General features: G+C 40.5%; 1 protein-coding gene across 1 annotated transcript in view; it reads left to right on the top strand.

Annotated features, from left to right (window-relative positions):
- lrp1ab (low density lipoprotein receptor-related protein 1Ab) overlaps positions 1 to 13,031 on the top strand; it is a 130,977-nt gene that overhangs the window by 97,153 nt on the left and 20,793 nt on the right. The window contains exons 43-60 of the mRNA XM_088331251.1: positions 149 to 353; positions 1,354 to 1,546; positions 1,653 to 1,778; positions 1,861 to 1,989; positions 2,138 to 2,257; positions 2,329 to 2,442; positions 2,511 to 2,660; positions 2,746 to 2,868; positions 3,799 to 3,915; positions 5,880 to 6,008; positions 6,104 to 6,229; positions 6,335 to 6,475; positions 8,362 to 8,549; positions 11,057 to 11,240; positions 11,307 to 11,392; positions 11,465 to 11,584; positions 11,652 to 11,839; positions 11,910 to 12,115. Of these exons, the coding sequence (XP_088187377.1) occupies positions 149 to 353; positions 1,354 to 1,546; positions 1,653 to 1,778; positions 1,861 to 1,989; positions 2,138 to 2,257; positions 2,329 to 2,442; positions 2,511 to 2,660; positions 2,746 to 2,868; positions 3,799 to 3,915; positions 5,880 to 6,008; positions 6,104 to 6,229; positions 6,335 to 6,475; positions 8,362 to 8,549; positions 11,057 to 11,240; positions 11,307 to 11,392; positions 11,465 to 11,584; positions 11,652 to 11,839; positions 11,910 to 12,115 (2,645 nt within the window). The remainder of the gene's footprint in view (positions 1 to 148; positions 354 to 1,353; positions 1,547 to 1,652; positions 1,779 to 1,860; positions 1,990 to 2,137; positions 2,258 to 2,328; positions 2,443 to 2,510; positions 2,661 to 2,745; positions 2,869 to 3,798; positions 3,916 to 5,879; positions 6,009 to 6,103; positions 6,230 to 6,334; positions 6,476 to 8,361; positions 8,550 to 11,056; positions 11,241 to 11,306; positions 11,393 to 11,464; positions 11,585 to 11,651; positions 11,840 to 11,909; positions 12,116 to 13,031) is intronic.

Raw genomic sequence — 13,031 nt, forward strand, 5'->3', positions numbered from 1 at the left:
CTCGGCTCCAGCTTCTTTTCATTCTGTTTTGTTCCCACCCACCCATTTGTTTTATTCTACTTGACCGTTACTTTTATTCCGTGGCGTATTTTGGCAAGCCTAGCTGCCGCCATATACCACATTGTTTGTTTTTTGTTTTTCACCACAGTCTCATGTTCTGGACCAACTGGAACGAGCAGACTCCCAGTATCATGAGGGCTTCTCTGAATGGCGCAAACGTGCTGGCCATCATCGGCAGTGATATTAAAACTCCAAACGGCCTTGCTATAGATCATCGAGCTGAGAAGCTTTACTTCTCAGATGCCACTCTGGACAAGATAGAACGCTGTGAATATGACGGAAGCAGCAGATATGTAAGGCTTTCTTGTATTTGATTAAAAAGTTTAGCTAATGGTCTGTAAACCCTTCAATTGTTTGGGTGGTTAATGCATCATAAAAATGCTGATTGAATATGAATCTATAAGTGATAGAAATCTGCATAGTTGTGTTTTATCAGTGAAGTCCTGCTTTCAAAGCAAACACTGTTAAGCAGCATTTAGCTCTTCTTCTGAATGTTAATGTTACCAATGGAAGTGCATTTTGCCAATATTATCAGTGCTGCTCAATCTGAATGAAATAACTAATAACAATAAGTTGATGGTGCTCTTGTTGATTGCTTTGTGAATTTATTAGCTTGTGTTTGTAGGAACTGGTACATGTGTTCTAAATTGGGAGAAATATTTGCTTAATTTGAACCCTTTCTGTAGCTGCATAAATGCAGTAAATGTTTATATATTTTCTTTAATCGAGGGGAGATCCCTTTTCTCATAAAATAAAATGAATATTTTGAGAAGATTACCACCAAAAAGTACGATACCCATTCCACAAAAAACTGACTTTTCCCACTGGCATTTTGCGCTAGGGTTTTGGTGCATTGTAAGGCTTTGTAGGAACTTGAGGAGCCCTCTTTTTATTTATTTTTCATTTTATTTTCTTAATTCAGAGTATTTCTAGTTGTGTCCTAGATGTTTGATGCACTAAATAAAATCAATATTTTTCACTTGGTAAACATCAATAATATCACTAAACTGTGAGCAAGGCCAAGAAAAAAATAAAATACAGTTGTTCATACAAAACCGTTTTCTCAGCCGTTTTCATGAAATGGAAAGGGCAATTGTTTGAGCACAAGATTGTCCTAGAGGTCTCGGACCAGGGATTATAGCAAAACACCACATTTTTCTTTTTGCAACAAATTACCATTTTAAAATGTCCAATAGCTAATGTGTCTTCTCTCAATGTCAATATAAATTTCATCTTGCCTTGTTTGGAAGATTGAACATTTCTTCCACCAAGCCCCAACTGTTATCTTTTCAGGTTTTGTTGAAAAATGAGCCTGTGCATCCATTTGGCCTGGCCGTTTATGGAGACTTCATCTTTTGGACGGATTGGGTGAGGAGGGCGGTCCTTAGAGCGGACAAGTACACAGGCGGTGACATGAAAGTTCTGCGGGCTGACATCCCTCAGCAGCCAATGGGAATTGTAGCAGTCGCCAATGATACTAACAGTTGTGAGTTGTTTTCGCTCTTGCTCATATTTTGGCCTCTGAGCGATTTGTTGTCTGTTAAAATTCTCATGCAACATAACTCCAACTTTCTGTATCGCACATCTGGCAGGTGAATTTTCTCCATGCCGCACAAATAATGGAGGATGCCAAGATCTGTGTCTGCCCACATCAGATGGGAGGGTCAACTGCAGTTGCCGTGGCGATAGACAACTCCTGGAAGACAATACCTGTTCATGTAAGAGGAACTGAATACCATTTCATTTGGAAGACAAATATGATGTCAGAGAGGAAGCTTCATAAATGTTTGTACCTCCTAGCACCAAACATCTCTTGTGGAAGTGTGGATGACTTTGAGTGTGGAAATGGAGATTGCATTAACTACAGCCTAACCTGTGATGGCATGGCCCATTGCAAGGACAAGTCTGATGAGAAGCAATCCTATTGTGGTGAGGATATTTTGCAAAAATTTATTATTATTTTTTTTATTCTTTGTTTTGTCGTCTTTGTGCTTATTTTGAGCTTGATTTTTTTGATAAGTAGCAGATTATGAACTTGAGTAGCCTTTCCTTTCTAATTTTTCCTTGTTTATTTTAGCTAATCGGATTTGCAAGAAAGGTTACCGTCGTTGCATGAATGGTCGCTGCATCGGCCACCAGTTCTGGTGTGACAGCACTGACGACTGCGGTGACCACTCTGATGAAATGCCTTGCAACAGTGAGTCATGTGTCTCTATTCCATCACTGCAATATATTTTGGCTATGCGCTGACGTTTTTTTTCGCATCAGTGACCTTGTGCAAAGTCGGGGAGTTCCAGTGCAAAGACGGCAGCTGCATTTCTAATTTCAGCCGCTGTGACCAGGTGGTCAATTGCGAGGACGCCAGCGATGAAATGAACTGCCGTAAGGACGCTTGAAAAAAATGTTGTTCAAATGAAAAGTCGTAAAATTTGCCTTTCGTTTCACCTCAGAGCCCACGGACTGCTCCCGTTTTTTCCGCCTCGGAGTGAAAGGCGCTTCTTTCCAGAGTTGTGAGAAAACCACTCTGTGTTATCTGTCCTCATGGGTTTGTGACGGCAACAACGACTGTGGGGACTTCTCTGATGAGAGGAACTGCCCGGGTGCGGTGCCATGACTACTTTTGTGCCTCAAGTCTGTTTAGGAGCATAAAAACTCGACTTCTGACTTATTTTTCTGGTCTTACAGATAAGCGTAAGCTTAAATGTCCAGTCAACTTCTTTGCCTGCCCTAGCGGTCGATGCATCCCGATGAGCTGGACGTGTGATAAGGAGAATGACTGTGAGAATGGAGCTGACGAGACAGACTGCGGTTGGTTTGATGAGATTTTTAATTTTCCTTACATTTAATCGTATAAACAGTATTTCACAAGAGAGTGCACCTCTCATATTTCCGCAGAGATTTCGTTATAATGTTTAATAGAACATCACTAAAGAAACCTCGCTTTGACACAATAAAAATAAGTATGTAAACAAAGTCCATTGATTTCTGGAAAGATGGCATCGGGTCTGATTAGACACAGACTATTTTTTTGGCTCAGATGGTGTGAAGCATGTGTCTCTGCAACCAGGTGAGCAGTACAAACATGTTTGTGTTGTGCCTATAATCAAGCATGGTGTTGAGAATGTCATGGTTTGGGGCTGCATGATTGCAACTGAAACAGGGGAGATGCATTTCATTAAGGCAAATACAAACTCAAGAATGTACTGTGGAACAATGAAGCAGAGAATGATCCCCTCCTTCCAGAAGCTGGGTCACAGGGCAATGTTTCAGCCTGACAATGACTTGTCAAGTCAAGTCAAATTTATTTATATAGCCCTTAATCACAAAAATGTCTCAAAGGACTGCACAGGATTACAGTTACAAAATTACACAATTACCTGATCTTAAACCAGCATGCGGGCAAGGATATAATACAAATACACATCTAAAATGACCAACAATTTTCTAAAGGGGCTATGGGTAAAGGAGATGGACTGGCCAAGCATGTCTCCAGATCTAAATATGACAGAATATGGGGCATTCTCAACCGGAAGGTGGAGACCTTTCAATGTGTCAAAGCGATGTTTCTTCAGAGTTGTTAGATTAGATATTATGATGAAAGCTCTGCAGAAATATGAGTGGTGTACTCACTTTTTTGACGTACTAAATATATCAAGTTCTCTTAAATATGTGAATATACATCAAATTGAAAGTTGAAATTTGGTTTATAAATAAAGGCTTGGTTTCTATCCTTTGCAGACAAATTCTGCCCAGCTACCCAGTTTGAATGCGGAAACCACCGCTGTATTTCCAGCCACTGGGTTTGTGACGGCGCTGATGACTGTGGTGACGGTTCAGACGAAGATGACAAATGCAGTAAGTGATATTTAAATGAAACGGTAAAATTGATGGGTTCTGGTTTCTTTGTGGTACACTGCAGAACATCAAGTTAAATAATCATAGTTGGTTTTAATGATATGTTTTCTTTCATTTATTTTAAGAACTATTTTCAGTGAATGTATAAAATAGATTTTTCAAATCAAATCTATTTTTCCCATAGCCCTTTTCATACAACATAACACAACTCAAGGGGTTGAATTAAAACATTCATTTTACAGTAAAAGAAGCACTACCTTTTTCTCCCTGCAACATCCCTGACATATACACACGCAAATACACAAATACTGTGTACAAAAGCATGGCTAGGCACAGATTAAACTATGTGAGGGAAGGATCAAAGAAAGGCACACCCACACTGAAAAAGATGGTAGCACATGGCCACCATGAATTAGAGGCCCTTACCCTATTAGCCAAAGACAAACCACTAATGAATTAAATATTCTAGTCAAGCCCTGTTTATTTGTATAGCCCATAATCACAAGGAGTCTCAAAGGGCTGCACAGACCACAGATCTTTGCAAACCAGACTAATATGACACCATCCCCTCATCTAAAACCTACATGAGGGCAAATAATATACAGATATTATCAACATAAGATATAGGTTTTTCATACGCTATAGTAGTAGTTGTAGTAGTAGTTGTATAATACCAAAAGAACCTTAAAATTACATCTTAAGCTAACAGGGATTCAATGCGGGTCAGCTAAAATCGGGGTAATGTGATCAAACTTTCTTGTCTTAGTGAAAAGCCTCGCTGCAGCATTTTGTACCAGCTTGCTCTTGATTTTGGATTCCGGAAGACCGGAGAGTAGTGCATTACAGTAATCGAGGCGGGAGGTAACAAACGCATGAATTATAATCCCCGCATCGGACTGAAAAATCATAAAGCGAATTTTAGCAATGTTGTGAAGATGGAATATTCTCATAATATTCTTAACGTGTTAGGGAGGACAGATTAGGGTCAAATGTGACACCTAAATTTTTGACTGAGTCACTCTGGGTGATATTACATTTGTCAATGTTCAGAGCAGTATTTGAGAACAAGTTACGGCATTTAGATGGACCAATATCTAACATTTCAGTCTTTTTAGAGCTAAGGCGCAAGAAGTTGATTGACATCCATTCTTTTATCTCAGTGATGCAGGCCTCCAAATTTCCACAGTTTAGTGTGGCAAATTCCTCCATCAGAAGATATAGTCGAGGGTCATCTGCGTAGCAATGGATACTGATATTATACTTGCGGATAATATCACCTAATGGAAGCATGTAAATGCTGAAAAGTAGGGGGCCAAGTACCGATCCCTGCGGAACACGACAGGTCCCACTAAAGGGCTGAGATGAAATTTCACCATATTTAACACAGTGCGATCTATCTGAGAGGTAGGATCTGAACCGTAAGAGGACAGTTCTTGAGAGACCAATCAATTTTTCCAACCAGTCTAGTAAGATATTATGGTTCACAGTGTCAGGCAGCACTAAGGTCCAGGCAAGTATTTGGTTTGGCCGTATTCACCACCTGCTTAAGATTATCAAGTAAAAGATCACTAAATTGGGAAGAAATCCCTGGACAGCCAACAAAACAATTTCAGGAAGTGCAAGTAGAACTATTTGTGTGAGCTACTTAATATATTTTTAAAAGGAGAGTTTTTCCAAAGTTGCATTTAATTCCCCCTGCCTGGATGCTTTAACTCTTAAGAATATATCTTTTAATAGAACGGGAAACTTGCACTACTTTTAAACTATAACTTTTTCATTGACAGATACACCTATTTCTGGCAATGTCGCTCATCTTCTATAGGTGATGTCAAGCCATTCAGTTAGCTTGTTTATAAATTAGCTTTATTCTTAGATGCAATTCTTAGATGAATGAGATATATGTTGAAAATCGCAATATATTTCACTTTCTACATGATATTATTCAATGTCTTCCATGATCCCAGAATCCAAAACATGCAGTCCTGAGGCCTTTCACTGTCCTGGCTCACATATGTGTGTGCCACAGCGCTGGAAGTGTGATGGGGACAAGGACTGTCCAGATGGAGCAGATGAGAGTGTCAAATCTGGATGCCGTAAGTTGGAAGTGTGCAGTATTAGCAGAGCAACCAAAGTGGCATCATAACTTTGGACTCTCTTGTATTGAACCAACTTTGCTTTGCACTTTCAGTGTACACCAACAGCACATGTGACGACAATGAGTTTATGTGCCAGAATAGGCAGTGTATTCCCAAGCACTTTATGTGTGATCATGACATCGACTGTGAAGATGGCTCTGATGAAGCCGGTGAATGTGGTGAGTGTGTGCTATTCATGGTGAGGAAATTAGAAAAAAACACTCCCTATCGTTGAGAGTAGGTCATTTTTTTAGGTTATACATACCAACTTTTTTCCGTTTCAGAATATCCATTATGCGGTCCTGATGGGTTCCGCTGTGCCAACGGCCGTTGCCTCGATAAAAAAAAATGGGAATGCGATGGCGAGTTCGACTGTCAAGATCACTCTGACGAAGCGCCCAAAAACCCGCGGTGCACTGACTCAGGTAGTGATCATCACTAGAAAAATGTGACCCTGGTTTTAAGCAGAACATAGCAATGTAACTACGGTTCTATAACTCCTGAACAAGAGCCAGAGGCAGTGCTTCAAGCACCAAATATTCCCTTTGCGCATGCGTAATTTTGAGATTTGCATGCCAAAATAGTCATCTGTGACGAGAGGTAAGATTGGGCCTAAAAACATCTAGCGGGTATTAAAGCCAGACCCAGCCTAAGCCCGACCAACTAACTTCATTTAATGGACCGAGCACAAAGTAAACGGGAAAGTTCATGTTATATTTGTGAGGACTCTGCATGGGGAGTGATGATTTGGGCCGATAGCTGCCCCCGCTGAGCGCCCAGTTATCTCCGCGAAGGCCACCGCGCTACGTGGATGTGCGACACGTAAAGCCTGTGTTTTGTCAGAAAATCTAAATTAAACAAGACTGCATAAACATTCCCATCTTCCATATTTCTGTGTCTTCAGATATTACATCAACCGACAAATTTGCATCATTGATGGATTTTTTTAAAAGTTGACGGGGAAAATGCTGAGGCCGTCCGTCATTTTGACAGATTGAGAATGTCACCGTTAACCACAGCAGCAGTATGTCCTTAAGACGTGCAGCACTTTAAGAGAGAGAGGCAGAGAGACGAAAGAGACCAATGACTGGTGGATAATAAAAAAAAAAGTCAACGAGAGAAAAGCCCGGCCCGACACCAACATAATGATTAACATTTAAGGTCCGACCCCAACTCTGGTCAGGCTCTCCTGCTTAAGATCTTACCCTTACTTGTGACCTCTGTGCGACCCTAGAAGGTGTATAAGTTCCGTCGTCACTACATGTTCGTTTCCTTAGAATCTTCTTGTGTGAAGAAGACTGGGATTCCTCGTGTCTTCGCTGGTATTAGTCGTTGGCGCCTGAAGCTACGCCCCTGGCGGTCTGGAAGGACAAGATGGAACAAAAGTGACAAACCTAACTATGGTTCTTTGAGTCCGAAACAACCGCTAGAACATCTTGTCAATCGGGATCCCAAGTTCACACGAGAAGCTTCTGTTTAAAATGAGACTGGGGTGACACTGGGGCTTAGACACCTTATTAGGTCACAACAGTGTAGGATAATACTTAATTTCAATTTATTTTGTGTAATAAAAAATAGATAAGAAAATACTCTAGCATGAACAATGACACGGCACACAAAGACAACTGAAGAATGTTTTGATTACAAGCTTGGTTATTTGTACCTTTATTATACATCTGTAAACGCTGGTCATCTTTTGGAACCAAACAACGCCATTATACATGAGCACACTTTTAGTGTGCACTGGTGTGCACTTTTTGAAGTTGTCAATCACGGGCGTGGAGACACTGGGGTTAGAAGAAGGGAGTGGAGATGATATCGGCAGGCGAGTGGAGGTTTGTTTGTTGCGGGCTTAGGTCAGTTTATCAGGCAGTTTAGGTAATCTAATAATCCAAGAGAAAAGAGAAATAAGAATAAGAAGAAGGAAAAAGAAAAGGTCTTGTGGGAATAATCCTTTGAGGTTCTTCCTTTTTGAAAGTCTGTGGCTGGGAAATGGGGGGGGTTTATTTGTAGCAAGCGATTCATCCTACAACGATGACTATTTCTGTATGTATATCAAAAACTGTATATGCGAAAAGGGAATCTGTGCTTCAAGCACCACCTCTGGCAGTCGGGAGAGAAAAAACACATACTTTTTTTAAATTCATAGATTATTGGAATGAAATACTGACTCCCTTTATCTTTTAAAAAGCTGTTTCATGTATCAGCGGAACATCGACCTCTTCATTCCCAAATATCCCCAAATTGTTTTCCTTGTGTTAAATAATGCTACATACATTTTTTTATTGATGACCCATTTGTCTGATTCCAGAGAGGAAGTGTAATGAATCAGCCTTTATGTGCCGCAACGGAAATTGCTTGAACGAGACGTTGTTATGCGACCGCAACGACGACTGCGGTGACGGATCTGATGAATTGAACTGCTTCATCAACGAGTGCCTTAATAGTAAACTGAGTGGCTGCTCACAACTCTGTGATGACCTGAAGATTGGCTACAAGGTAAAAGAAAATACCAAATTAAACTCAGTCTTTTGTCATTCTTTTTTAATCCAGCGCTTATCATGTAAATGGCCCAGTCGCCAGTGCAGAAATATTCATGTCCCAGTATACCAGTTACTGTAGTGAGTGACCCGAAACATGTTTAATGGATACACTTGGCTGACAAGTAAGGCGCTCACTTGCGTAAGACCCTAACTTGTTTTGGTTCTCTAGTAAAAGTACTTTAGGAGATGCGTAAAGAACAGTTTGAACTAAGTGTGAAATTTCATTTGCAGAAGCGAAACAGGTCAGTGCTTCTTTTGAAAATCATGAAACGTGTGTACCACCAAATTTACATGATGATTCATAAGTCAATTCATAATTTATGAATCATCATGTACATTTGGTTTGTATGCAAGTAAAATACTATTTGTAACTCTGTGTTGTGTCTTTATTAATATTTAATAATGTAAATTCAATAATCTGCGGCACTTTACAAAAAGAAAATGCCACTGTGACAATAACACAGGTCACTTAACCGCATGTGTTGTTGGGGCACCATTGAGGACACAACTCTGGACAGCCTTCTCCACTGTTGTCGGTCCCAGGCCCTTTCTTGGGTCGTGGCAAAGTTGGCACAAATCCATTCCTTAATGTTTTCGGCCCAGTTCTTATTGGGTCTTCCTCTCCTCCTGCTTCCTAGGACTGTGCCCAGGAAAACCATTGTGGTCAGTCCTGATGATCTTGTGATGTGACCATACAACTGAAGTTTCCGTCTGCGCACAGTTGACAACTGTTCTTCGTGGGGTCCAATGTGCCCCCTGATGGTGTTGCACACCGTTTCGTTTGTCACATGGGTTAATAGCTGATGCCTGAAAGTTTCTCCATTGCCTGGATTTTCTTTACCAGTTTTGCTATGAGGGTCCATGTCTCTTGCACAAGTCTGATCTTTGGTTTTACTGCTATGCTCTTGTCCCCCCATATGGATTTAAGTCTGGTGATTTCTTGTTATGACCCCTTCTTCTTATATAACAGCTCCAAGATATTTAAATTTGGTGACAGGTTCTATGTCTCTGTGGTTGATGGTGATGTTTGTGGTGGTACCTTGGGGATTGTTGGCCATTATTATTTTTTTTTTTCCAGTGCTGATTTCCATCCTATACTGAGGTACCACGCCTTAATTGTACCATTAATCATTACAGGTGGCACTGTCATACAGTTGTTCAATGGTCTGAACTAATGTCTGGCCCATGATGTACTTCCGCATGGTGGCCCATGAAGCAGTTTGCCATACTCTTTCAAAAGCCTTCTTGAAATAAAAAAAAAAATGGGATAGAGGTGTTTTTTTTTTTTAGAAAATTCTCACATAGGATGAGCTGATTAAAAATCTGTTATATGGTGCTCTTTTCCTCCCTAAAACCTGCCTATTATTTGGCTTGGATGTTTTCAGCCTTTACTTGCATGACTGATGAGACTGATCGTTTTGTAGTTGGAGCATAGTTGAAGGTTTCCATTCTTTGGTAGCATAATTACAAGCGATTTTGTCCATGCAGATGGCCACTCTTTCTTCAAATCTCTGTCAATGTGTCTTTAGTCTGCTCACCCACATTTGGGGTCATTACTAGTTCAAAAATAAAGCCACAAAATAGAAATTGACTTTCCTAAAATGTGGTCAGAGTGTAAATAACTTTTTTTTTCAGTCTATGTATACCTGTGCTTTTTGCATGGATTTGGAAATATGGGGAAACTCCCCTCACTAGCTTACATACATTCCATACTTAATAGCTGGAAAGTTTGGATAGCTACTTAATTGGTAAAGCGTGTGTTCAGTTATCAGTGGATCAAAGAACAAGTGACCTCTTAAGTCAAAGCATTTCTTACGGGATCAAATCAGAGCTGTGCATTAAATTTAACAGGGAACAATCTGATTGGTTTCTTGCAGATTTGAGTAAACGAGCTCTCATTATATCTTCCTTCTTGGAAAGCAGATTGGTTAGGGAACAGGAATTCTGCTGAGAGGAAATGAGCAGAGGGCCCACTAAAAATACTTTGCAAACAAAGTTATATATTTTGCTCTGCTGATTCATGTGAAATCTCCTAAACTAAAAGTGGAGAAGGAGTATGATGCAAAAATTAAAAGTCACCCTATGCAGCACGTTGCTTCACGTACTAGTTAGCCCCAACATGCATATTTCTTGGCTTGGTTTGAAAAATAGGTCAGTAAGGATGTGGCACTGCTATAATTGAAGTATTGTTCGTCCAAACATAACTTTTTTCATGTTTCTTAATGATCCAAATATTAAAGATTTTGCTTGATTTCGCTTTTTTGATTGTATCAAATATGTGTTACTTTTAACCTTGTGTTTATTTAAAAAAAAATGTAATCAATATTATTATTATCAATTTTTAACAATATTGTGACTTTATAATACCGTCAGAATCTAATATTGGACGATGTTTTGTCTGTGCAGTTCAGTGTCATTTTATTTGTCAGAGGCTGACATCTGTTGTGCGCTTGGCACTTTCAGTGCAGGTGCCATCCTGGTTTCCAGCTGAAGCGTGACGGCAAGACATGCGTTGACCTGAACGAGTGCATCACCACTTACCCTTGCACCCAGCACTGCATCAACACACATGGCAGCTTCCACTGCCTCTGCACAGAGGGCTTTGAACTCAGCCCTAATGATCCCACCATCTGTAAATCTACATCAGGTATGGCCCTGAATATCCAATGTAAGTGTTGATCAAGGCTCATAAAAACCATGTTTGTGTGTGCAGAGGAGGAAGCCTACTTGATCTTTGCCAACCGATACTACTTGAGAAAGCTCAACCTGGATGGCTCAAACTACACTCTTATCAAACAGGTAGAGAACAAATCACGGTGGCTGTTAATTTATTTCCAAGCCCCTTTAAGAACAAACTTGCTTCTCTTTTAGGGTTTGAATAATGCCGTGGCACTGGACTTTCATTATGCAGAACAGATGATCTACTGGACTGATGTCACCACTCAGGGCAGCATGATCCGGCGTATGCATATGAATGGAAGCAACATGGCGGTCAGTAAACGAGAGAGCAAAGAAAGGTCGAGTTTCCCCCCCCCAAACATTTGTGTTTCTGACACAGGTCTTACACCGAACTTCTTTGAGTAACCCGGACGGTGTAGCTGTGGATTGGGTCGGTGGTAACTTGTACTGGTGTGACAAAGGTAGGGACACCATCGAAGTGTCAAAACTGAACGGAGCCTACCGGACGGTGCTGGTCAACAGCGGCCTGAAGGAGCCACGCGCTGTAGCCGTGGATGTGCGCAACGGGTGAGAACCAATATACGATATTTGTAATTTAAAGAATGCGAGTCATCAAATGACGAGTGTGCATGTCTAGGTACCTGTACTGGTCTGACTGGGGTGACAACCCCCATATTGGACGGATTGGCATGGATGGCACCAACAGAAGTGTGCTCATAGAGGACAAGATCACATGGCCCAATGGTTTGGCCTTGGACTTTATCAATGATCGCATATACTGGGCAGACGCACGGGAGGATTACATTGAGTTCGCAAGCTTGGATGGTACCAGAAGACACACAGGTAATAATTCAAATTATAAGGTGCACCCGATTATAAGCCGCACCCGGTGCATCCTCAAAGGAAAAAATATTTTGTACATACATAAGCCGTATGTGACTATAAGCCGCATGTGCCCACATTGAAACATGAGGTATTTACAAAATAAAGTATGTACACAGAAAGAGTTTTGGTAATATAGGGTACCTTAACCCCTTGACGTTACGATTAATAATAAACAAGTTCGTGTCTGTACAATTCCAACAATAACTGAAATACGTTTGCTACATATCATTGGAAAGCTTAAACTCTTGGGATTCAAGATATGACCATTTCAAAAGATACTCATCAGAGAAACATCACGATCAGTCTGAAACAAGATACCCGAAAACCGGCGTAATTTACCAGTACATCTAATACGCCGTCTTCAACTTCTTTGAAAATCAGCAAAAAAGGCTTCGTTAAATCGAGGACAATCCATAGAATCCAACTATGTAAAATATTTACTCTAAAACACACGATTATGCTGAAGGATAAATAGGAATCTTCTTTAAACGTTTCTGCTTTGTTGGACGTTGCTTCTTGTAGACAGTTAGATTCGCAACATTATTTTCATTTTCACATAAACAGTCACGTAAATGATTTCCAATATGGTCGTTAGCGCTCCGTTTTTGATTGACACTTTTCCCATGATGAGGGTTTGTTCTTGCTAATTTTATTATTTTATTTCATGCACAAAGCGCAAAATTACATTAAACTTGCGTCTTCCTTGACACTTATATTCCACATGTCTCACTCTTAGTGGTAGGGCGCCCCTAGCGGCCGTTCGGAAGAAATACATACATTTGCCGCATTCTTGCATAAGCCGCAGGGTTGAAAGCTTGGGAAAAAAGTCGCGGCTTATAGTCAAAACTTTACGACAGTCTTTTTGTAGATTTTC

The sequence above is a fragment of the Urocampus carinirostris genome, chromosome 3, assembly GCF_059441175.1.
Source record: "Urocampus carinirostris isolate Australia breed hairy pipefish chromosome 3, RoL_Ucar_1.0, whole genome shotgun sequence".
Classification (NCBI taxonomy): domain Eukaryota; kingdom Metazoa; phylum Chordata; class Actinopteri; order Syngnathiformes; family Syngnathidae; genus Urocampus; species Urocampus carinirostris.